This window comes from Nicotiana sylvestris, chromosome 6 (assembly GCF_000393655.2).
Source record: "Nicotiana sylvestris chromosome 6, ASM39365v2, whole genome shotgun sequence".
NCBI classification, from domain to species: Eukaryota; Viridiplantae; Streptophyta; class Magnoliopsida; order Solanales; family Solanaceae; genus Nicotiana; species Nicotiana sylvestris.
This window is the reverse complement of record NC_091062.1, coordinates 205,181,522-205,207,443: the sequence shown is the minus strand read 5'-3', so window position 1 is coordinate 205,207,443 and position 25,922 is coordinate 205,181,522. Positions and strand designations below refer to the sequence as shown.

The 25,922-nt window shown below is 39.1% G+C and overlaps 3 protein-coding genes across 5 annotated transcripts; 1 reads left to right on the top strand and 2 right to left on the bottom strand.

Annotated features, from left to right (window-relative positions):
- Positions 1–389: 389 nt before the first annotated feature.
- Positions 390–3,666, bottom strand: LOC104219906 (uncharacterized). Its single transcript, XM_009770676.2, has 5 exons — positions 3,433–3,666; positions 1,548–1,838; positions 1,160–1,393; positions 845–1,108; positions 390–800 (listed from the first exon to the last, which is right to left on the bottom strand). The coding sequence occupies exons 1-5, from the start codon at positions 3,664–3,666 to the stop codon at positions 390–392; spliced, it is 1,434 nt and encodes a 477-aa protein (XP_009768978.2).
- A 722-nt stretch (positions 3,667–4,388) lies between these two features.
- On the top strand, positions 4,389–5,788 carry LOC104219884 (protein CDI-like). Of its 3 annotated transcripts, none has more exons than XM_009770657.2 (2): positions 4,389–4,547; positions 4,785–5,788. In XM_009770657.2, the coding sequence occupies exon 2, from the start codon at positions 4,804–4,806 to the stop codon at positions 5,578–5,580; it is 777 nt and encodes a 258-aa protein (XP_009768959.1). In that variant the 5' UTR covers positions 4,389–4,547; positions 4,785–4,803; the 3' UTR covers positions 5,581–5,788. The 3 variants fall into 3 exon arrangements, with proteins under 3 accessions (XP_009768959.1, XP_009768951.1, XP_009768943.1); XM_009770649.2 differs by having other exon boundaries at positions 4,435–4,571; XM_009770641.2 differs by lacking the exon at positions 4,389–4,547 and adding an exon at positions 4,587–4,651.
- Positions 5,789–6,637: 849 nt separating this feature from the next.
- On the bottom strand, positions 6,638–12,140 carry LOC104219875 (katanin p60 ATPase-containing subunit A1). The gene is made up of 7 exons (XM_009770630.2): positions 11,723–12,140; positions 10,782–11,247; positions 10,148–10,345; positions 9,590–9,834; positions 9,138–9,296; positions 8,960–9,047; positions 6,638–7,255 (listed from the first exon to the last, which is right to left on the bottom strand). The coding sequence occupies exons 1-7, from the start codon at positions 11,842–11,844 to the stop codon at positions 6,974–6,976; spliced, it is 1,560 nt and encodes a 519-aa protein (XP_009768932.1). The 5' UTR covers positions 11,845–12,140; the 3' UTR covers positions 6,638–6,973.
- Between the last annotated feature and the right edge of the window lie 13,782 nt (positions 12,141–25,922).

Sequence of the window (25,922 nt, the reverse complement as noted above, 5' to 3'; positions counted from 1 at the left end):
CATCGGGTTACCTTGTCTGAGTCCTTTCTTGGCTTTTATTGTATTAGACAGTCCTCCATTAATCAAGAATGTATAGTTGATTGTGTTTGTATATGTCATGATCCATGTGATCATTTTCATAGGAAAACCCAACTCTTGTAATATTTGTTCAATAAAATATCACTCTACTGAATCATAGGCCTTTTGTAAGTCCACTTTGATCATGAACCTCGGAGAGATATGGCTTCTGGTATATCCCTTCACTAGCTCGTGGCTTAGAACAATATTATCTGAAATAATTCTTCCAGGAATGAATGTTGATTGTCTATGTCCCACAATTCCATCAAGCACTCCTTTAAGTATGCCTGAGATCACTTTAGATATTATCTTGTACAAAGTAGAGCAACAAGCTATGGTCTAAAATCTCTTATTGTTTCAGGATGAGTAGACTTTGGAACCAGTGTAATCATAGTATTATTCACAACCCTAAGTAACTTGTTCTCAGTGAAGAATTCTTGTACGGCTTTACATACATCGCCTTTAACAATGTCCCAACTTCTTTTAAAGAATAACCCATTGAAACCATCAATCCCTGGAGCCTTATTATCATCAATAGCAAATAGAGCACTTTTAATTTCCTCATGAGTAACCTCTACGCACATACTCCTTTGTTGATGCACTGAAAGGCAAGGACCATGTCTCATTATACTTAGATCAATACAAGATAGTATATCGGCATTAGAGCCTAAAAGACCTTTATAGAATTGAAGAATTTCTTCCTCAATATTAGCATGTTTCTGCAGCATTCTACCAGTAGCATCCTTGAGTATAGAAATATTATTAGAACTTGCTCTAGCTTTCATACATGCAAAAAATATTTGTTGTTTCCATCTCCAGCATTAATCCAATGAGCCTTTGATTTTTGTTTCAAGATCCTTTCTTGTATATCAGACCATTTATGAAGATCAGCCAAAACTTCTTTTTCTCTTTCCATTAGACCAGTGTCAATATTCATGGTAAGTTGTGTCTGGACAACTTGCACCTTTTCCCTAGCTTCATTAACCCTTCTGTCCACACTTCCCACCTCAACTTCCATTAAGTTTTTCAGAGGATCTTTACATAGCTTTAGCTTGTACCAAACTTTGAACATATAAGTACCACAAATATCTTGCTCTCATACAGTAGCAACTAGCTGTAGAAACTTATCATTATCAGCTAAAATACTCAATAATCTGAATGGCCTCTTATTACTCCTACTAGCTTTTGCCAAATCAATGTGGATAGGAGAGTGATCTGAAAAAGAGTTCTCTCTAAGCTGAGCAGTGAAAGTCCCAATCCATGACCCAAGGAGCATTGCACAAAGCTCTATCAATTCTACTCCATACATGACCATTTGTCCATGTATAAAATCTACCTGTGGCTTTCATATTTATTAAGTTGAGTGAGTCCAGGACGTATTGGAATTTCCTCGTCTCATAATTCGTGACTGGTTGATCTCCCATTCTATTTGTAGTAAGGAGAGGACTATTAAAATCCCCACATATACACCAAGGTTCTGTAATGCCAACACCAATGTTCAGGATTCCAGCCCACAAGTTCATTCTCTCCTCTATAGAGTTCTTTCCATAAACCACTGTCATCACGCAGCTAAAATCAGTTCTCCTATCAGCAACTTTATAATGAATATACTGAGTATGAGTTTCCAAAATCAATACATTAACTTCAATTGCTTTCCAGAGTAACCAAATTCTACCATTTACAGCTTGTGCATAATTATGAGCAAAAATCCATCCTTTAGCAATCCTAGTAATACTATTATTGAATTTAGCCTCTTTTACCCTTGTTTCTAAGATCTCATCCTACGTTATTCTATGTTTATTCAAATAGTTCCTCATCTCTCTTTGTTTGAAGGGTTTATTCATGCCCCTCACATTCCATATAAGTCATCTCATTGTAAAATATGTGTCTTCCTCCCATCTGGAGGCGTGTCTGCTTCCTCAATATCTAAGTTTCCTTCTGACAATGGAGTAAAAGAATTGGTACTTCTCATAGAAGGTCCTAGTCATAACTTAGACTGAGATCCATGTTGCACTAGGGCTGCATATGACATAGCTCTTTGTCCCCATGATGTGCTTGGCTGAGAACTAGTTGCAACAGTAGGTATCCTATCAGGTGTCTTCTTTAACTCTGGCTGCACAGCCCTCAATGGCTATTGTTCAGGTTCTTTCTGCACTTGAACAATTGTGGATACTGTAGGTTCATGTTTCTGTGAAAGCTTACTTACCCACTGTTTAATTGGTTCCTTCCTTTCTCCTTTATGGGCCGCTTTAGTCTCTTGCCTTTTTTTTGCATGTTGCTAGTTTTCCTTTACATTTTCTCCTTTGCATGTATGCTCATACATCATACAAGTTTTGCAAAATACAGGTCTCCATTCATATATCACATCTTGTGTAAATGTTTTTCCTGATTTATCAACTAGTTTGATTTCTAAAGGCAAATATTTTGTCATATCCATATCAATTAGTACTCCGGCAAAAGACACTCGTATTTGCTTTTTGGTACATTCACCCGCAAAGAGTGGATTACCTAATCGACTTGCAACTTTACTAAGTGTCTTCGGTCCCCAACATTTCAAGAGTAAGTTAGGGAACTTTACCCATAGAGGCATTGTTCGAGGAAGTTCCTGTTTGAAATCAAAATCTGGAGACCATACCTTTAAAATCAATGGCATGTTATTTATTGTGTAAGACCCAGAATATAGAATTTCATCCCTATCATGAATACTCTTGAATTTAACTATGTAGAAACCACCATCATGCAAGAATATTAGGGGTAGCCACTGAGTTCCAGTTACGGGCAATATAGCGACTCATATAAGTGAAATTCAGAGTGTCCCCAAGCACATAAAGCACCAGGGCATTCTTCCAAATCGCAGTTTGCTTCTCAATTTTAGTACTTCCCAACATTACTATAGGTTTCCCATCGATAATTGATGGGGGAATAAAGGACAAGGGCATACCATTTCCAGCAACTCAATTCTCAGAGAACAATCCAGATTAGGAGTGGCAAACAGACGGGTCGGGTCGGATATGGTTCGGGTTCGAAAACGAATAATAAAAAAACGAATCAATTATCCGACCTGACTCATATTTAATATGGATAAAAAACGGGTTAACCGGCGGATAATATGGGTTACCCATATTATCCATGACTTCTTGTATATTATCACTTTTCGGAGAATTCTTAGTGTCCCTAACTTGATGAATCCCCAATTTGAGGCTTTACAAATGTAAAAGTTAGACCAATTGGTGGCTCGTATCCATATTTGACCCATTTTTAAAAAGTTAATTATGCAACCCATTTTTTAGTGAATAATATGAATGGTTAACTGTTTTCTTTTAACCATTTTGTCACCCCTAATTCAGACCATGTCGGTGCCTTCTGCGCTCGAACCTCAATTACATCCTCTGTCCCTACTAAGCTCTTAGATCCCGATGCCACATCCATTTTTGCCTTCTCAATTTGATTCTCAGATGGTGCTGTTACTCGCATGTTCATTGCTTCAGTAGCCAATTGGATTTTTACGAGGGTTTCTTTTTCAGTAGTTCCTTCCTTAGTTGATTCAGTCGGTATAGCTGCTGCTGCTCCAGTACCTACTTGTTTCCGTGGTCTTCGTCGCTTCGCCATGGAAATGGTTCTCAAGTGCACTTTAGCAAGAGGCGCCAATCATGCGCCGAGACCAATTCCAGTTTTATTATATTATTATTATTATTGTATAAGGCTTTTATTTTCTAAAATGAATATTTATTTATTGTAAAATATGACATTAATAACGTTCAATTTTGTAACAATCATCAAGTATATTTTCTTAACTGAAACAAATATTCTGCTAAAGTACTTCCAGAAAAAATACAACATATGCTTGCGTTTTACTGGATATAATAATGTGATATGAAAAAAATTGTATGTAATAGAGTTGGAGTTTTGTAGTTCTTATTATCGAGTTTTCTAGTGTTAAGTAAAAATTATACATATTAAATAATTCATCATGAAAATGACTAGTTTTTCTTCACTGATATGTCACCCTATACAACCCTCCTTTTTACTCGACAACGTGAAAAACTCCGTATGGATTACTTTTCAATATAATTTTTTTTAATTAACTAAAATTTCATGTATTAATTCTTGAATATCCGTAATAATAGAATATTCATGCAAGTCTTTCTCAGATTTTACAAATTCATTTGTTGCATATATATTAAATAATTCAGTTTTTTTTTTGAATTCTCGAGTTTTATTTTAAAACCCAAAACCAAATCTTTTAAATTCAGAAATCAAACCAAAAAATCGAAAAAGAAAAAAAGAAAAAAAATAACCAATGCGCTCCCCTATTTATAATTGCTGTAATTCTTGGAAAACCAACCTCTCGTTAAAAACAACGCATCTCTCTCTATTTCGAGAGGTCGAGTCCACAGATTTTTGGAAAATTCACGCAAGGTCGAGTCCCTTGTGAATGGAAAAGCTGTTGTCGGTTGTGGAATCATTGCCATTCACCCGCGTGTACAACTGTAAAGCCGCTGCCTTTTAAAATGGTTCTCTCACCATAATCACTGATCTAAATCTCCTTAATTCAGTGTTATAAATACTGCCCCCCTCCACAATTATCTCTCCAGTAAAATCTTGACTCTTTTTTATCAACAAAAAAATCTTGTTATTTTCTCTATCTAGTCCATTCCCAGATCTACCCTCTCTTGCAACTTTTTTATTTATTTTTAATTACCCTGTTAGTTTTCTTGGTTTTGCAGGTTGAAATATTGGGTTATAATGTCAACAATGGTCAAAGATGTGTATTCTAATGGAAATGTTAATTCAGAAAATGACCCAAATTCAAAGCCATTCAAGATTTTCATAGGCTATGATCCCAGTGAAGATGTTGCATATGAGGTCTGTAAATATTCCTTATTGAAAAGATCTTCAATCCCAATTGAAATCATACCCCTTAAACAATCTGAGTTAAGGCGAAAAGGGTTATATTGGCGTGAAAGAGGGAAATTAGAAAGCACTGAGTTTTCATTTTCTCGTTTCTTGACACCCCATTTGGCTAATTATGAGGGTTGGGCTATGTTTGTTGATTGTGATTTTTTATACTTAGGTGATATTAAAGAATTAAGGGATATGGTTGATGATAAATATGCTGTAATGTGTGTACATCATGATTATGCACCAAAAGAAACAACAAAAATGGATGGAGCAGTGCAAACTGTATACCCTAGAAAGAATTGGTCATCAATGGTTCTTTACAATTGTGGACATCCTAAGAATAAGGTATTGACACCTGAGATAGTGAATACTGAATCTGGAGCATTTCTTCATAGGTTCATGTGGTTGGAAGATAATGAAATCGGGGAAGTTCCGTTCGTTTGGAACTTCCTTGTAGGGCATAATAAGGTTGTTGAGGGTGATCCGAATACATTTCCTAAGTCGATTCATTATACACTTGGTGGACCTTGGTTTGAGGCTTGGAAAGATTGTGAATTCGGAGATTTGTGGATAAAGGAGCTCGAGGAGTACAAGAAGTCGATAGAGAAGAAGGCGGATTAAGGCCAATGTAGCTAATGCATGGTATTCTTGATTTAGTATTCAATATTGTTTTGATCTGTATTGTCTTCATTAGGGAGATGTAACCAATTCATTCCAAATCCAATACTTTGTATTCTATTGTTACAAGTATGAGTTAGTAAGCAGTTTTTAAGTCATATAATTGTAATAGATTCATTGAAAGAATAAGATCATCCCGATCTTTGAGTGATTTATCGAGTATTTTTTTTTGGTTATTTATAAATGAAATAGCTTTTGTCCCTCTCGTGATGGTAGAGGTTTTGTTGCGTTGATCAATTATGTAATTTGGTTGTGTCAAATACGTCTAATGAACAATGGAAACAGTCTCTCTACCTTCATTAGGTAGGGGTAAGAGGCATGCGTACACACGATCCTCTCCAGACCTTAACTATGGGAATATATTGTTTGTTTTTGTTCGTTGGTTGTGTCAAATATGTTATCTTTCTCTCACTGGAGGAGGAGGCATTGGCAAGACAAATCAATGTGATTTAGCCTTGCATAAATTTTCTGCAAAGAGTAATTTAAGAAACATTTAACCCTTCATCAACTTCATACTCTGAAACCACATGTATTGGAGATGAGGCTTATGTAAGACAACTGTTTTAACTTTATTTTTTGTTTATAAATCGGAGTGTTTATCAAGAAAAAAGGTTTTGAAGTGTGTGTTTTCAGCTTCATGTTGCTTTACAGTACTATTGACAAATCCAGCTTTGACAAGCTTATTTTAACGTCTTTAGTGGCACAAATAAGCAATTCATATCGCGATTCTAAATCATGAAGGGCTATGCTGTTACATGTGTGTATTAAGCAGATGTGGTCAGAAAGGCTATTTTGCATATTGGCACTTAAAAGTATGTGTCAAGAGTGTCAAAGCTTGATCAGCTTTACTTTCAGAGAACTGCTCTTTGCTTCTTTGGAGCATCCATCAGCCTCACAAAACATATCAAGCTGACCAAGTAGATATTTTACTTTCAGAGAACTGCTATTTGCTTCAGTTGCAACATTGTATTGAATGAAATCATGAGCTCACAAGATGCTATGACTTTACTCTCTAGATTCTAATTAAGGAATTTCCTTTAATAAAGTTACAGACACAAGTGCTACAGAGTTAAGTACCTTCCATCACATAATTGCAATGGACACTTCCACGACAGTGAAAAAAATAAACCAACTGCAAGAAAATAACCAGTCAATTGACTGACCTATGAACAACGAGGTATGAAGCCCTAGTGGTTTGTCATGTTACATAAGTTGATCGTTCCAGTGCTGACCAGAAATTGATTAGTACACAAGTGAGAAGGAATACTAGAAGGACCAACCACCAAATGTGGACAAATGTAAAGAAATGAGTGGATTGCTCGCATCAATTTATCCTTTAAGCTGATCCAAATTCCGAAAACCATTTCTCATGTTTTTCAATGTCAGCAGCTGAGACACTGGGTTGAACTTTGCTAATGGCTTCTACAAAGTCGCACATTGCAACAGGATCCTTAGCAATCTCATCCTTAGACATGTTCTTAATCTCCTCACGGGTCTTCCCAGCTATCATTCTTCTCATCCCATTCATAGAAGCATCTCGGCAGACATTTGTGAGGTCATCTCCACTATATCCCTCTGTTTTACGAGCCACTTCCTCTATGTCCACATCTGGAGCTACCTGATGTCGTTGACAGATATTTGCACTTCGTTAAACAAAAGATTCATCCAACGAAAAAGCTAGGTAGAATTCTCAATTCCTTCAAACTCATCCCTCAAAAGGCAGAAGCATAATCCTTAGCAAAATATTTTTACAAGCTAGAATCCAATTAGATGGAACGCCAGGTGCACAAACAAAGAGTCATACTTTTTACAATGTTGATGCCTTGAGAAATTGGAGAAAAAGCATGGTCATACAGCATTCAAAACAAAAAGAAAAGAATATCAAGAATATTCAAATGGAGGCAAGCCAACTTTAACTAAAAATTCCTAATTGAAGTCTGCCCCATTTACTATTCCTGCAAAAGCAGAGAACTTAATGAAAAGGATGTAGAGCATTCTTCAAATTCCAAACATTTGAAACAAAGTCCGCCTGTCATAAGCTGTCTTAAACGTTCTACGTTCATTTTTGAGTAGCAGCGCCTTAAACATTAACAATTGAAAAGGATGCAACTATAAGGTTGAATAAACTATAATTTAACATTTTGTGCAAGTAAATGCAAGGTAATAAAATATTTACCCATAAAAACAAATCAGAAGAAACATCAAATATAGATCAACATAACACAGCATAGCTGTTAATAAAACAAGACATCCAAGACATAATGTTTTGAGTACAATCACCAAATCCTGCACTAACGCAAGCACATCACATCTTTGATTCACCAAATTTCAATGACAAGATATCTAAGTTCAACATCCATGTATTTAATTTTCCTTTTTTTAAATCATGTAAAGTGAACATTTATATACTTAATTATGCAAGAGCAAGTGTTCGGACTGACTTTTCCGAAGCCTCGTATCTCAGCCTTCACCAAAGAGTTGCTACAGCGTTACCTATCTGACAAACACCTAAAAGGATCAATTAAAAAGAATACTGCTTTGCATCCATTAGTGGCTCAATATCTTTTCACAGGTATCAGTACACATTCCCATAATCTACTCCAGGGCAAGATAGCTATAACAGTTAGAAGAGCGTTTTCCAGATTAGGCTTAAGACAATCTTTCGTAGAACATATTGTTTCTAAAGGTTTTAATTCATCTGATACAAAAGTAACATAATAACTGTATGTTATATTGCTCAATATCTACTTGGCCTTCTTGTTACTCCTTCCGTTTCGATTAAGATGAGGAAGTTTGACTCGGCACGGAGTTTAAGAAATAAAAGAAAACTTTTGAAACTTGTGATCTTAAAAGCTCAAGGGGGAAAAGCTTTGTGGGGTCATGACATTTTTGTGTGGTTATAAAAACTTTTCATTAAGGTAAAATGGATAAAATGAAGAGTTTAAAGTTATAATTTCCAAATTTAGAAAGGTGTCATTTATTTTGGAATAGACTAAAAAGGAAAGTACCTCGTCTAATTTGAAACGGATTGAGTATTTGTTTTTCCCTTTTATCTCTTGGAAATCTCGTTAGTATTTTAGGATGCCACAGTAGCCAGGTGAAAAAGTCCACAAGCCACAGCTACCAAGATTGATAAATATGCACCAATCATACAGTAGAATTTTCTCATAGTGAACTAATAATCATTGCTTTGATAAACACAATAAATACTGCAAGGGCAATTATATTCAAAAGAAGCTATAGACAGATACATGAGGAGCTAACAGGGACATACGAAAGATGAGAAAGTGGACTGAGAAAACATTTTCAAAACACTGCTTACCTCAATACTTTTCAAATTGATCCGTATAAGCTCCTTCCTACTCTCAAAGCTAGGTAGGGGGATATATATACGTTTTTCCAAACGTCTCCTGAATTTCCATCAACAGAATTAGGTCAAGGAGACATTCACATGCATCTCAATGAAATAAAGGAAAAGAACGAATACAATGAGACACAACCTTAATGCCTCATCTATGTCCCATGGAAAGTTTGTAGCTGCTAAAACCATCACAATCTTCCGAGTGCCATCTTCATTAGTGGAAGAGTTGCTTACGCCATCTACCTGAACAAGAAGTTCAGACTTCACCCTTCGGGATGATTCATGCTCTCCTGAACCCCTGAAAAGCGATCCAACCATTATCTCATGCTCAACCTCAAAAAGAGTGTAAGAAACTACTCAACATACCATAATTAGGTCACAGATTAAGGCACAGTGGACCAAGTATTTGGAGGCAATAGTACTCATTTCAAAAGGTTAATTTTTATCCATTCGAAAAGATACAAGTGAAGGCTTTTATATCCAACACTAGTATAAACCAACATCATACATAATCTTCAAAAGAAGCATTTAACCAAACAGAGGTCAGCTGAAAAGATTTAGGTAGCATCGAATAATAGACAAAGTCCTCACCCTCGGGCATTACAAAGAGAATCGATCTCATCAATGAAAATTGTACTAGGAGCATAAGCGCGAGCAAGATCAAACAAGCACCGCACCATGCGTTCACTCTCCCCACGCCATTTTGAAGCCAAGGTGGCAGAAGAAACATTGAAAAATGTCGTCCCACACTCTGTAGCAACAGCCTTAGCCAAAAGTGTCTTCCCCGTTCCAGGAGGCCCAAACATAAGAACACCCTTCCATGGTCTCCTGATTCCCTGCAAAGATACATATCTAATCAGTAAAAATTGTGACATGATGCATATAGGTCAAAGACACATTATTTCCTCTTTGATAGGCGTGTGAACATAATACTACCATAAAAGTTCCTAGTACATTTAGCACAAAGTTTTTGCCAAAGCAGCCACTAGGTACTGTTGCCCAAATCATATAAGGTCTTCTTATTCTCATCATAAGAAGCACAGTTTACTTATGTGTACGTGAATCTTCACTTGTACAAAAGCTACTTTGCAGAATAAAGACAAAACACAGAACTCCACAAAATGTTCCTTTCTAATCCAACAATGATACCTGGAAATAATCTGGCATCCATAATGGGAGAACAACTGCTTCCTCCAAAAGTCTTTTGGCTTCACTTAACCCAGCAACATCGTCCCATCTCACACCAGGGGTGGAATCCAAGACATCCCTCTCAAGCATAGCAGCCAGGTCCGCATCAGGCCCCTCGTACTGACCTTTTTTACTCTTCCCTTCTTCAGCATCACCATCCTAGCAATTTGCAATAGAAGTTCTTAACATATATACTCAAATTCAACTCATAGTTGATTGTCTAACAAGGATACCCATATTCAACAAGTAAGGGTTATGGAATTAGAAAGCATTATGAAGCCGATTGTCCTTGTATTCAATAGGAACACTTACATATAAGGTAACCACAACAAGCCACATATTAGGATAAAAATAACACTTGGAGATTGGCACACACCATAGACACTCAGCTGATTAACTGACCAGAACAAGCTACTTGTATGATAAAAATAACATTTGCAGCTTGCCACATACAACATAAACAGTCAGCTGACTAACTAATCACAAGCTTCTAAACAAACAGAAAAGCACACGAATTACCAATGAATAATTTTAAAGAGAGGCAAATTACAGAAAAAACAAAAATCAAAACATAAGATTGTCCACTATAATTTACCGTAGAGTCGGTTTTTGTGGATTTTCCAGGTCCTTTTCTCCCAGTAGTTGAAGATCGAACTGCAGAAGTAGCCTTAGTAGAGCCAGTGGTCCTTCCTCCACGGCCTGTGGTTCCAGTCTTTGTAGATCCACGAGCCCAGGCTCCATCTTGTGGGCCCTTTCTCATACCCCCTGGACCGGCTCTTGCAGATCTTCTTGATGTGTCTCGACTAGGTGGTCTCCAAACATCAGGGTCATCCATTGGAGCACCAGATGAGGTGGGGTACTCATCAAGCGGTTGAAAGACAAAAGAAGATGACTTGGTCGAAATCGGAGGTGAATTAGGACGTCTACCCCCCATAGGAACCTCCTTAAAAGCCCTTTTCTCGGCGTCCAATTGTTTCACTACCTCTGTTTCCTCGGAAATTGCTTTCTTTACATTCATCCATTTTGAACGAATCAAAGGATCATCAAGTGTGTTTAAGTGCCTATGCATAGACCAAAAGAATGGAACAGCCCAGTTAAAAGCAGCTGGATTAACTACTGTCAAAGCGGTATAGACAATGTTATAACTAAGTTTTGCAGAAATGACAGAGAACAGATTAAAGCCTTCATCTCATTATGGGTACTCCGTCAAGCTTCAAAATCTCTTTTAAAAATGATAATGCAAGCCTCATCAGATCAGTACACAAATTAAAATTACTTTTTTACTCATCAAAAAGAAAAAAATTCAGCTCACAAGTGACAGTAAGTTATTTTCCCCTTTTGCTGGAAACATTACATTTTATACCATCCCAAAACCCAAAGGAAACCAAACGTAGGAAATGATTTCATTGCGGCAAACATTTAATAGTCATACCAAACACAAGATAAGTTGAAATACACATTTCGCAATTCGGGACGTAACTACATAAATACGTAGACAAATAAAGACATAAAGGCAGAAGGGATCTGAGAGAGTACTTGTTGATCTGAGCGATAGCGCCATCGAAGAAGATGACGGAAGTGTCATAAAGGCCTTCAACTGCATATTCTCTTGCCAATTTCACATGATCTTGTAACCCTGCCAATGCTCCACCCACCATTATTATTTCCTCAATAACTCAATCACCAAAATTTATTAGATACTTTCCTTGAAAAATCTGAAAATGTTAGGGTTTCCAAAATTTGGGCGAAGAAGAACAAATTCGAAAAATGAGAGACACACATTAATAAGCAAATCTCTCTATCTGGGGAAGACAGAAGACTGGAAGTTGAAGTTGGTCCGACCAACAATACGCCGACGTTTTAGTGGTCTAAATCTGATGAGGAAGCTGAGTTCAAATTACTACATTGCCCTCCATCTACCTTTTACCGTTTGGAAAAGCGCAGAAGATGTTTTGGGGATCCCTTTAACTGACTGGTCCTGTTCGCTAAGGCCCGTTGAGGATGCGGTGCCCACAAAAAAGAGAAAGGAATTGCCTCGTCCTCGTTTAAATTTTGGGCTTAATCGCACGGGCGTCCTATTTGGTCGCCTCATTTAACATATACCTAATTTTTTTTAAGTTTTAACTTGTACCCACTTTTTAAACAATTTGAGTCCTCTTTCTCCTCCTCCTTCATTTTCTTTTTTTTCTTCTTCTTCTTCTTTCTTCTGCTGCTGTTGGTGCTGCTATGAAACTTCAGTTCATGGGATGATTGTCATAAGTACGTTTATCAAATTATTTTAAAAAAATTATAAATAATTACGTAAGTTAGTAGACAATAATTTGTGAATATTTTCACGTACGGAAAGTTTAAGGTCACACTTAGTGATTCTTTTCATGATAATTCTGTTCTTTTCACGTTTATTGTTTCCAAAATTTATAATTTAGATATTGTTGGCAATCTAATTATTTTATAGTAGTAATACACTATGAAAGAATAAGGTGATTATTTATCTAGTATGTTAGAAAGCTTTTTCAAAAACTTCAGCTTATATAGTGCTGAAGTTTTTACAAATGTAGTTTCAGCATCTTCTGCTGAAGTTTTTGAAAAAGTTTTATGACAAAACTAATGAATCTAGGACAAAAAAAGCTTCAGCTTATTTAGTGCTGAAGTTTTTACAAATGAACTAAATAATTTCAGCATCTTCTCCTAAAGTTTTTGAAAAAACTTAATGACAAAACTAATGAGTTCATGACAAAAAAAAAACTTCAGCTTATTTAGTGCTGAAGTTTTTACAAATGAACTAAATAACTTCAGCATCACAAAACTTCAGCTACTAGAATACTTAAGTTCAGCAATTACAAATAAAAACTTCAGCACTAGAATGCTTAAGTTCAGCAAAACTTCAGCACACTTGGTTCAGCAATTTTTGTCACTTCAGGCCGTCTACTAGAATGCTGAAGTTTTAGTGATTGTCTTTGCTTCTTCAGGACCGTATGTTGAAGTTACGCGAAAAAGTGGGTACACTTGTAATTTTTTTTGCAAAGCGGGTACAAGTTAAAACGTGATCCAAAAAGCGGGTATAGATACAAATTCGCCCTCCGAATCAACACCCGATTCAAAAAATTCGATCCGTAATTTTGTTAATGATTAATTTGAGTAATTAACTGCGACACACAAACTTCATGAGGTTTTGAAATATATATTGTATAGGTCCAAATTTAGTAACAACGGTAACAAATAAATAAGACAAAGGAAGGGGTCGACCACGATATAATAACTGAAGGTCAACGCCAGAAGCGGGCAGCTGAGACAGGACAGTAACGGTAACTTAGGTTCAGAAATGTGCATAAAGAATATTTATTTGGATATTCTTTATGCTGTACTTTTTAGGGTTTTTGGGGAATGTCCCTTATAAATAGAAGAGATAAAGAATAAAAATGGATCTGCCTTTTCTGAAGTGAAGCATATTGTAAAAGTTGAAAGAAGGATATACGAAAGGGTTGTCTTATTCATTTATTCAAGCATATGTTGTTCAATCTTTGTCCATAAATTTCGAGATCCCACATACATTCTAACCTCTAGCTTTCCACATCGTCGTTAGAGAAAAGGAACATCTCAATCATATAATCATTAGGTGATAGTTCCTTTCCCATTATAATCTTTGTCACTTCTTACATTTATTGTACATTTATGCTATTGCATGCATTGTCAATCATAGCATATTACCTTCATTGTTTAATGCTCTAAACTCTATTCGTTACACACGAACTCTAACTTATTCGGTCTAGAATTTATTAAGTTCAACTAAGATTCATCCTTTTAACTTATCATTAATTGGTTTAGCATTTATTTGCTCAAACAATTTGGCGCCGTCTGGGGGGGAGGTTTTAGTTGAAACTATAGTTCTTTCTAGATCAAAAAAAGAAAAAACAACAGCCAACTTTTCTTCGTTTGTAATAACTAACGATGGCAGGAAAAGGAGATGCAATACTGAAAGCGATAGCAGACATCACTACCAACATTTTGAACACCATCAACGAAGATGGCAGGGAAGACAACGAGAATGTGATACCAAGCGCTACGCCCAAGAGAAGCGCTTCACCTCGCCCTCACGAAAGCGCAACAGCTTCACTTGAAAGGGGAGCCTCCATGTCTATAGCTGAAGAAGCACCACCAGCAGCAAAAAAGTTACTGGAAGAATGGCTGACAAGCACTCTAAACAATATACTCGACAGAATTGCTCAAAGGGAGAACAGAAAAACCGTGCAAGCAGATATCATAACAACTACTGGCGAGCAGCCAATTCCTCAAACAGGTAACACTTACCCCACTATTGATGCAGGTAATGATGCGCTCATAGTCGTTCTAAAGAAAATGGAAGAAATGGAAAGCAAAAACAAGGCGCTTTGTGACCAGATGAGGGAGCATCAAGAAAGGGTCGATAAGATACCAGGCGATTTCGTGGGTGCCCGGTGCAATCCCAGACCTTAAAGGCTGGGTTTGAAAACTGGCCTTGACCTCTTCATACGCTGAGCGCTCGTGGTGCAATTTGGCAATGGGCTTATGGGAGGCCAAAAATCACGGTAAGCTTCTCTACCCGTGTTTGATGCCCTTCTGTGAAATGTTTCTTTTTAATTTTTACTTGATCCCCATATAGGTCTCGGAGACAATGCTGTCATGAGGCTGCCCCTACCTAGGAAGAGGAAACCCCAAAACCGGCTAAGGATAAGAGGAGTAAAAGGGTCTCGCCTTTTGATACTCTAAAACCTAAAAAGAGCAAGGCTTGTAAGTCAAAGAATGACACTACCTCTCTTCCTACCGATGTAGCCCAAAAACTACGAGATGAAGAAGAGGAGAAAAAAGATGATGACTATGAGCTGGTGGCTCAAAAGAGGGGGAGTGTCGAAGCTTCAAAGGTAGCTGAGTCGGTGATGGTCGAGGAGGCTCATCTTCGGACCGAGGAAATCTCTGAAGATGGTCCAAGCAAAGTCCCCGAGTCATTGGGGGCTGAAGATGTCTCCCGCCATGACGAAAAATCGGCGAGTGTGCATGTCCGCCATGACGAACAATCGACGGGTGTTCCTAAAGGGTCCGATTCTGAGGCCTTCCAAAAAGGAGAGAGCGCCACAAGTGTCTTGCTTGGGCAAATCAACATTGATGATTCTCCGCCCCTCTACACATTTTCTGAGGGGCAATTTCAGGAGGCAAGGCTGTGGAGACCCCCGACGTGGGAACGGCCCACGGAGGGGATGACTTATTTCATGGTTGTTTCATGGGGGTCGATGATGTTTCTGATCTGGATATTGATCATTTTCGATGAGGCTCAGCGACTCCTGAACCAGGTAGACTTTAGCCCCCGTTATTAGTTTTATGTTTGCCTTTATTTCCTTTTGCCTGATTTCCTTCATTTCTCCATAGGCCATGACATTTCATTAGGAAGCGTTTTCCAAATCCCGAGCCGAGTTGTACCGGTGTGAGGCCGATCTCAAAAGGCTCATGGAGGAGAGAGATTCCCTCAAACTCTTCAGTAGGCAAAAAGAAGAGGAGATCAAGGACCTCTGAGCTGAACTGGCCAAAACTCACAAAGAGCAGACTGACTTGATCGAACAGGTAATGAAGAATTTTCTTAGAAGTTTGGTGTGTTGATTCGGAGATGACGACTAATACTTTGATTATGCAGGTTCAGCAGAAGGCCAAAAAGATCGAGCAGCTTCGCGAGAAGGCTAAGATGAAAGAGGGAGTGACTTTAGGGTGGAAGCAGAACATAGACTACCTCACCTTGGAGAAAGATACTACTTGAGCCCAGCTATCTTCAGCTGAGCGTTAACTCCAAAGCATGAAGGAGGACAGCTTGGCCCGAGCCAAGAAAATTGAGGAACTCAAGACTCTGTTGGCCGCTGAGCTTGCAAAGGCCACATCCAAGGCAGAAAGAGTAAAGGCCGTCGTGGAGGCGGTCATGGCCGTTTACCGAGCTGATACTGAAGCCGCTCACGCTCGAGCAAAGGAAATTTCTGATGTCGCTCTGGTCCGATCATTTTGCATTGTCGAGCATGCCAAATGCCAGTCTCGGAGAGAGACTCTCGAAGAGATTCATGCTCGTGGTTTTGACCTTACTGCCGATATCGAGAACGCATAAATACAAGAGCCCGAAGCCAAAGCTTTACTCTCTGATGATGATGGTTCCGGGAGCTTGAGTGGATCCGAGAGTGGAGGTGTAACGACCCGACCGGTCTTTTTGATCTTTTGCACTTCGCTCGCCAGTTCTTGGGCATTACTTGCCCCGTGTGGTGTATTATGACTTATGTAAATCATTGGTTTTGGGTTTCAGGTTAATCAGAATGAATTTGGAAGAATAGTCTCAGTTGAAAGCTTTAAATTTGAAAGGCTTGACCAAAAGTTGACTTATGTGTAAATGATCCCGGATCAGAATTTTTATGATTTGTCTAGCTCCATTAGGTAATTTATGACTTAGGAGCGCGATCGGAATTGGTTTTGGAGGTCCGGTGTGGAATTTGGCTTGAATTGGCGAAAGTAGTATTTTAGCGATTTCCGGTTGATAGGTGAGATCTTGATCCAAGGGTCGGAATGGAATTCTGAGAGTTGTTGTAGGTTCATTATGTGATTTGGGATGTGTGTGCAAAATTTCATGTCATTCGGAGGTGATTTGGTCGGATTTTTGATCAAATGCGTGTTTCGGAAGTTTTTGGAAAACTTAGGCTTGAATTCGATGTGAATTGATGGTTTTGATGTTGTTTGAGGTGTTTTGTTGATTGGAAAAAGTTTGAATGATGTTATGGGGTGTGTTGGCATGTTTGGTCGGGTCACATGAGGCTCGCATAAGCTTTGGAAGAGTTTTTGGAAGATTTTGCCGTTTTGAGCATAAGCATGTAATGATCCAAAGGTCCATTTTTAGTTCTAGAGATCGAAATTTTATTTCGAGGCTTCTAGAATTTTGATAATGAATTATAGGACTGATCTGGAAATTTTGGTCTAATTTCATCAAGTCGCGATTGGGTTTTTCACACGAAACATGAGTTAATTGTTTAACGAGTGAAATGGGTATTGAACTGAGCAAATGAGCTCCGAATTGAGTTTTGACTGAAGGGCTATATTTGTATCATTATTTTTGACTCATAGAAACAAGAATCATTGAATTCCGAGGTCCCAGGCCCGAGAAATGAATTTTTGAGAAAAGTTGTTTTCTGAAAATATTTAACGAAAATGGAAATGAAATTTGATTAGAAAGTGATGTATCGGGCCCGTATTTTAGTTTCGGTGCCCGGTACAGGTCTTATATATGGTTTAAGCACTTTCTGTAAAGTTTGGTTGAAAACAGACGTCATTTGATGTGTTTCGGACTCAAAATGGAAAATTTGATGTTTTATGAAATTTAAAAGAATTCTTGGATTTTAAAGCTTAATTCATGGTATATGACGTTATTTTGGCGATTTGATCGCACGGTTAAGTTCATAGGATGTTGTTGAGTTAGTGCATATGTTTGGTTAGGAGCCTCGAGGGCTCGGGAGTGTTTCGGAGTGATTTCGGACTTAGGAAAAATTGCAGAAACAGTACCGAGTGAACAATACCGTGAATAGTAACCGCGCGTGAACAGTAACCACGCTGGGTGAACAGTGATCCCTGAAAAGTACCCATGAATAGTGCCGTGAACAGTAACCACGTGAACAGTACCGGACAGAATGTTAAGTTCAGGAGATTTTCCATTTTTAACGATTTGGAGCTCGGATAAGGCGATTTTTCGGGAGATTTTTGGAGAGAACAACGGGGTAAGTATTCTTAACTCAATTTTGGTTAGATTACTCGAATCTATTACAAGTTTTGGCATTTAATCCGTGAATTTAGCGGGAAAAGTTAGAAACCCTCTCGGATAGAATTGAGAATTTGAGGATCGAAATGTTATGGGAATTTGATAATTTTGGTATGGTTAGACTCGTGGAGAGATAAGGAACCCGTTGATGTAAAAAAAATTTAATTTCGAGACGTGGGCCTGGGGCTCTAATTTTTGCTAATTTCGAGAATTTTTGGTATTTTTCGATTGTTTTGATTGGGCTTTGTTCCCTTATCATATTATGACATATTCGTTCTGATTGTGGATAGATTCGACGCACGTGGAGGCCAATTCGAGGGGCAAAGGCGTCGCGAGCTAAAGAAGTAGCCGGTTTGAGGTGAGTAATGAGTGTAAATGATGTCCTGAGGGTTTGAAACCCCGAATTGCACATCATAATGCTATATTGAGGTGAGACACGCGCTGGATGAAGAGCACGGGGTCCTTTACTACTGAGGATTGTGACTTGGTTCATCCCGTATTGATGATTTTACTGCATATTTGATTGAAATTGATTTGTTATCATCACGATTTGGGATGTTTGCCATATTTGGGCTTCGTGCCAATTATTTGAATCCTTCGTGAATTTTTATCACTATTTCCTCACTGTTTTGACTTATATTTAAACTCAATCCTGTTGATGATTATTGTTTTACAAACTCAGCCACTTTTATACAGATTTGAAACTCAAATGATATTTCTAAATGATATTTTGGGCTGAGAACTGCTGTTTTACAAATGCCCAAGGGGCTTGTGATGATTTTCGGACTGAGTGAGGCCAAGGGCCATATGTGAGGATATGCTGAGTGATATGAGGCCGAGGGCCTGAGTTACTATTTATGCCACGCGGTGGCTTGAGTGATGTGAGGAGGCTTTCAGGCCTTATGAGTGATGTGAGGAGGCTTTCAGGCCTTATGAGTGAAGTGAGAAGGCTTTCAGGCCTTATGTTATTATTGCGCTTGGGTTGTAGGAGCCCCTCCAGAGTCTGCACACCCACAATGAGCGCGGGTACCCATGTGATTTGAGTAGTGGTAACAATGACACTATATGATACAATTTGGTCAGGTAACAATGACTGACCAGGACAGTGGTAACAATGACACTGTATGATGCAATTTGGTCAGGTAACAATGACTGACCAGGAATAACACTGTGAGGTCAGGTAATAATGGCTGACCAGGAACTAATTTGTGCCTGAGGGGCTGGTACTATTCTATATGATTGCCCGAGGGCGAGGTTTATATGTTCATTTTGCATACTCACTTGTCTTTTACTTGTTTAATTGTGGTATTTGTGCCCGAGGGCGGATTTCTGTGCATAGCGGCACTAATTGTTTTGAAATTATTTCACAACTGTTGAAAAGATCATTTTCAAAAGAGGTTTAAAACTGAGCCAATGTATTTTCTAAAGAATTCACAGTTTCACTGATTTTTCTCAAGGAGTTTTACACTGCTTCTATATAGCATGTTGGTTGCTTTACGTGTTTTCTTGCTGCTCAGTTATTATTTACCTTTATTACTCACTGAGTTGGAGTACTCACTTTACTCCTGCACCTTGCGTGCAGTTGCAGGTATTTGTTCACCCGGTAGCGGGTATTGGCTGCATGGAGGCAGAGTTGTAGAGGTTTTAGCGAGGTGACTGCCAGCGTTCGCAGTACCACTGTCTTTCTATGTTATTCATTATTCTTGTTCAGTGTATTTCTAGACTGTAAAGTGGAAATTTCATTCTTATAGATGCTCGTAACTTGTGACACCCCGGTTAGGGCTGTGTCGGGCTGGACTTCCGTATTAATATCTATATTTGTGTTAATTAACTGCTTTAAAAGATGAATTGAGTTAGACTGGCTGGCCTTGTCTTCAAGAGAGACGCCATCACGATCGGGTTCGGGAATTGGGTCGTGACAGGAGGGGATGAAGATGAGGCTTCCGGGGAAGATTAGACACTTAGAATTTTTTCTTCTTTTTTGGATTTTTTGTGTAAGACCCTGAGTGGTCCTTGTAAATATTTTTGCATATATGAAAGATCCTTTTTCTTTTCGATTTGTCTCTGATTTCTGTTTTGTGAATTGCGAAAACTCTGTTTTCCTTTTCCTTATGATAATTCTTATATACTTTAGATCTTGTAAGAATTTTGACTCACTTTGTTGCCTCGCAAAAAATTTGTCAAAATCGGATTGGTATAGTCTCTATGATCGAGTGAGTACTTGCTCGAACTCGGAGTAGAAAAAACCCTTAGATTTTGGTTGAGTGAGGGTGGATCCTCGAACTCAATAATATAATGGCCTGTAGGCTCTTGAATTGGGCCGAAATGGCCTTAAAAGAGTGGATTCCCCCCCCCCTTTGGCTGGCTTTTCCCTCTTTTTCGGCGTAAAACGTTTAATCATATAAGAATTTGTTATGCCTTAGCATGAAATAAATCTGTACCCATTAGCACTCATTGTTATCGAAAAACGTAGCATAAGTTTGTTCGAGAGTTCGAACAATTTGATACCTCTTAAGGTTTTCGAGGGTTGATGTTATTGAAACCCTATGTAAATTTGTCGAGGGCGGCCTTTTTTCAACCGATTTTATGGAAATATTTGAAGGCCTTTTTTATTACGGAATTTGAACGTCTCCGAACTATATTAGTTTGGCCATAGCCTTTAACTTGAGATTTTCCCTTTGGGCTTGTTTCTCGCTTATACTTCGAACTTGTTCAAAGTGTCAGTCCTCGAATGAGGTGGTCGTGACCTATAAAATCGAGGATTGCCTTTTTAAGGTCTTATGATTTCGAAGTTTAGTAATTCGAGCATGTCAATTTTCAGACGGCAATCCCCGAGTATGGGTTAATTGCTCGAACTTTAGTTACGATTGGCTCTTGAGCCGATTTCCGCAATCGATCATAAGTATGTAATTGTAAAGTAGAAATTTCACTAAGGCATGGAACATTTGGTAGGGAAAAGGTACTTCTTTCAATAGATTGTTCATGTGTACATATTTTTCCATTAGGTCTCGAGTAACCTACACGTGCACAGTTCATTTGACCGTTTGGCCCTTTATATCGAGACCGTGTCGACACGAAATATTTTCCTTGAAAACATAACATCTGAGGGTGATGCCTTCCAGTATTCGAGGTTGATTGTAAGGAAGCCTCGGATACTATTGAATTGTCCCCAGGTGGCAAAAACCCATTTGGGACAAAAATCGATCTGAGGCAAAAAGAGTGCAACACGTGCTTTAAAACCTGAGGTTTTTTTATTGAAGAATTTTTCGAAGTCTTCAATTGAACACCTACAATAAGTTAGTATCAAATATAAATGAAAAAAGGAAAGAGTCATACCTTAGTAGTAGTGTCGTTTGAGGAGCGATATGTTCTAATCATTCGGTAATTGTTCGTCGTTCATCGTGCCAAGTTTATAAGATCCCTTACCGATGACTACGAGGACCCGATATGGTCCTTCCCAATTTGGGTCAAGTTTTCCATCGTTTGGATCTCGAGTGTTGAGGGAGACTTTTCTCAGAACTAAGTCCCCGATTCGAAAATGGCGAATATTAGTTCTTCGGTTGTAGTATCTTTTGATGCGCTGCTTTTGTGCTACCTTTCTGACGAGGATGACTTCCCTTTTTTATCTAGAAATTCGAGGCTTGTGTTCATAGCCTCGTGATTCGATTCTTCCATCGTGTATCAAAACCTGATGCTGGGTTCCCCGACCTCGACCGGGATCAAGGCTTCGGTGCTATATACTAAGGAGAATGGTGTTGCCCCCGTACTAGATTTTGACGTTGTTCGATATGCCCAAAGGACTTCGAGAAAAATTTCTCTCTACTTCCCCTTAGCGTCGTTCAACTTTTTCTTTAGGTTCTGAATGATGGTCTTGTTTGTTGATTCAGCCTGTCTGTTCCTACTAGGATGATATGGCATCGACAGGATCCTTTTTATCTTGTGATCTTTGAGGAACTTTGTTATTTTGTTGCTGACGAATTGTTTCCCGTTGTCATACATGATCTCGACGGGTATCCTGAATCGGCATATGATGTGATCCAAATGAAGTCTATGACTTCTTTTTCTCTGACTTTCTCGAAGGCCTGTGCTTCAACCCACTTAGAGAAATAGTCAGTCATAAATAAGCTTTACTTGGGGCCAATGGTAGAGGGCCGACGATATCCATTCCCCATTTCTTGAATGGCCATGGGGATAGGACTGAATGAATTTGCTCCCCGGGCTGGTGGATCATCGGTGCATATCTTTGGCATTTGTCGCATTTTCGAATGAACTCCTTAGTGTTTTTTTCCATATTGTCCCAATAGTATCCTGCTCTGATGACTTTTGCGAACCAGTGATTCGGCACCGGAATGGTTCCCGTAAGTACCCTCATGAATTTTTCGTAGGACATAGTCTGTGTCTCCTGGACCCAAGCATATTGCCAACGGCCCATCAAACATCCTTCTGTACAATGTTCCATCTTCGGACAATGTGAATCATACAGCTTTCATTCGCAGAGTCCTCGATTCCTTAGGTTCCAACGGAAGTTTGCCATTCTTCAAGTAATCAATATATTTGTTCCTCCAATCCCAAGTTAGGCTTGTGGAGTTTATTTCGGCGTGGCCTTCTTCGACTACTGACTTTGAAAGCTGTACGATGGTCTCAAAGCTAATTTCATCATCTTCGACTGATGACCCTAAATTTGCAAGGGCATTGGCCTCACCGTTTTGCTCTCTAGGTACATACTGTGGGCTCTATTCTTTGAACCGGTGTAAGGTTACCTGCAATTTTTCCAAGTACCTCTGCGTTCGATCTTCTCGAACCTCGAAGGTTTTATTGACTTGGTTAACCACGAGTTGCAAATTGCACTTGGCCTTGATGACCTCTGCTCCCAAACTTTTAGCCATCTCGAGACCTGCAATCATGGCCTCATATTGTGACGACCCAAAGGGTCATCACCGTAGTTCTTCCTTGTTCCATGCTTCCGAGGCCTTAAAAACCTCGCTTTTAGTTACCTCATTTTGCGTGCGCAGTTCGGGCGTGTAGCCGGAAAGTTTTTATGTTAGAATATGTGAATTATGTGAAACAATTGATGGATTTTGATATTAATATGCATAATATTGACTTCGATCAACATTTTGGGTAAACGGACACGGACCTGTGATTCGACGGTCCTGGAGGGTCCGTAGAAAAATATGGGACTTGGGCGTGTGCCCGGAATTAAATTCCGAGGTCCCAAGCCCGAGAAATGAAAATTTGTGTGAAATTGTTTTCTGAAATTAATTAAGGAAAATAAAGAAGGAAATTGATCGGAAAATTGTGGTATCGGTCTCGTATTTTGGTTCCGACCTTCGGTACGAGTCTTAAATATGTTTTAAGCACTATCTGTAAAGTTTGGCTAAAAACAGACGTCATATGACGTGTTTCGGACTTAAAATGGGGAATTTGAGTTTTACGAAAGTTGAGAGAAAATCATGTGTTTTGAGGCTTGATTCTATGTATATGATGTTATCTTGGCGATTTTATCACACGAATAAGTCCGTAAGATGTTGTTTTAAGGTTGTGTGCATGTTTGGTTTGGAGCCCCGAGGGCTCGGGTGAGTTTCGAGTGGGGCCCGGGAGGTCTTAAACTTAAAAAAATAATGCAGGTTCAGGTGTTGCAGGTCCGGCGCGGCCTCGGCCATTTCCGCGTGGTCCGCGTTGGCAGCCACGCGGCCGCGGCACTTTTCTGTGTGGTCCGTGTGGTGGGGTTCAGAGGGGGGTGGCCAGGCCGACCAGCATGGCCGCGCACCAAATCAGTGCGGTCCGCACTGGGTGGGTTCAGAGAGAGCCCACTTCTCCCTTCCCTCGGCGCGGCCGCGATGCATTTCTGTGCGGTCCGCGCCAGCCTCCAGCAAAAATGTATAAATTCGGGATTTTCAGTCATTTTTCCACTTTTCAATAACCCAAAACCTAAGAGGCGATTTTTCAAACAACATTTCTTCTCTAAAACGATTAGTAAGTGATTTTTAACTTAATTTCTTTATTCCTTAACATCTTTTAACAAAATTTCAACTTCAAATCAAAGATTTTCATGGGTGAAATTGAGTGTTTTGGGTAGAACCTAGGTTTTCTACAAATGGAGAAGTTGGACCTCAATTTGGGGTCCGATTTCAAAACAAATCATATATTTGGATTCATGGGGAAATGGGTAATCGGGTTTTGGTCCGAACCTCGAGTTTCGACCATGTGGGTCCGGGGGTATTTTTGACCTTTTGGGGAAAAACCTTGTAAAAATCTATTTTCATGCATTGGGAGTGATTCATTTAGTAATTATTAATGTGATTAAGTAACTTATGACTAGATTCAAGCGGATTAGTGGTGGAATCAAGAGGTAAAGCTATAATTGAGACTTGAGTGGTGTTCAAGGCATCGAGGTAAGTGTTTGTTCTAACTTTGGCTTGAGGGAATAGGATTAGGATGTTATTTGCTACTTGCTAATATGGAGTACGGTGTATACGCATGGTGACGGTTATCTATGCACCAGAGTCTAGCATGACCGTGATTCTTAATTGCTTTTAATTCGAGTAATGTGACACAATCTCCTTGTTTGCTTGATGAGTTTCATATAATGTGAACGATTGAGGTAGAAATTGTGATTGGTGTACTTTTGGAGCGTTAGCTCGAACATGAATGTGTTAGTTGAGGAAGAAGTGATTTAAAAAGAGAATGTGTTGTGAGTACTCCCTTGCCGGGATGTGTAGACTGATATATACTCTCCCTTGTCGGGATATTTTAGGTTGTTAGTTGTACCCTTGTCGGGTTAAAGGTATTGAGTTGTTATCCTCCCCAGAAGGGGTTTACTATATGAAGTCAGATATTTTATACTATATTATGGGATCGTGTGGCACGTCGCCCACTTGGTTATTGGCCTCCGTTGCCGGTGACATATTGTGCACTTATATATGATATTATGGGATCGTGTGGCACGCCGTCCACTTATATATGATATTATGGGATCGTGTGGCACGCCGTCCACTTATATATGATATTATGGGATCGTGTGGCACGCCGTCCACTTATATATGATATTATGGGATCGTGTGGCACGCCGTCCACTTATATATGATATTATGGGATCGTGTGGCACGCCGTCCACTTATATATGATATTATGGGATCGTGTGGCACGCCGTCCACTTATATATGATATTATGGGATCGTGTGGCACGCCGTCCACTTATATATGATATTATGGGATCGTGTGGCACGCCGTCCACTTATATATGATATTATGGGATCGTGTGGCACGCCGTCCACTTATATATGATATTATGGGATCGTGTGGCACGCCGTCCACTTATATATGATATTATGGGATCGTGTGGCACGCCGTCCACTTATATATGATATTATGGGATCGTGTGGCACGCCGTCCACTTATATATGATATTATGGGATCGTGTGGCACTTACCAATACATGAGGTCGGTTGTGTTGATGCTGCACTCTGTGCATTTTTGTGCACAGATCAGGGAGCAGCTTTTGGACCGCAGCAGTAGGACTTTTGGGAGCTATCTTCAGCCCAGGGACTCTCGAGGTAGCCTAGCTGGCGTTCGCAGGCCGAAGTCCCTTTCCATGTTTTTCGTTTGTTTATCTTGTATCAGACAAGCATAATGTATTTTCCTTTCAGACATTGTTTGTAGCATTCTGTAGTAGTCCGTGAGCTAGTGACACCAAACTCTGGGTAGCATTTTGGTTCAAACTTCCGCACTTTTGGTTTTCAGTTGTTTTAAATTTAAAGTCTTCCGCTTAGATTTTGTCTCGCTTATTATATTGTTGAAAGAAAGCAGGAAAGGTGTTTTAAATATTTGGCTTGCCTAGCTCCGATAGTAGGCAACATCACGACACCCGATGGTGGGAAATCCGGGTCGTGACACATACTCAGCCTTATTGTTAGTCAACTTAGGGGT

Coding starts and splice junctions, on each gene's coding strand:
- LOC104219906 (XM_009770676.2), bottom strand. CDS start 3,666: ATGGCGAAGCGACGAAGACCACGGAAACAAGTAGGTACTGGAGCAGCA. Junction 1,394..1,547: donor CTGGAATCCTGAACATTGGT/GTTGGCATTACA, acceptor TGAAAGCCACAG/GTAGATTTTATACATGGACA. Junction 1,109..1,159: donor TTCTACAGCTAGTTGCTACT/GTATGAGAGCAA, acceptor GTTTGGTACAAG/CTAAAGCTATGTAAAGATCC.
- LOC104219884 (XM_009770657.2), top strand. CDS start 4,804: ATGTCAACAATGGTCAAAGATGTGTATTCTAATGGAAATGTTAATTCA.
- LOC104219875 (XM_009770630.2), bottom strand. CDS start 11,844: ATGGTGGGTGGAGCATTGGCAGGGTTACAAGATCATGTGAAATTGGCA. Junction 10,346..10,781: donor CCACAAAAACCGACTCTACG/GTAAATTATAGT, acceptor GCAAATTGCTAG/GATGGTGATGCTGAAGAAGG. Junction 9,048..9,137: donor GACATAGATGAGGCATTAAG/GTTGTGTCTCAT, acceptor ATGGAAATTCAG/GAGACGTTTGGAAAAACGTA.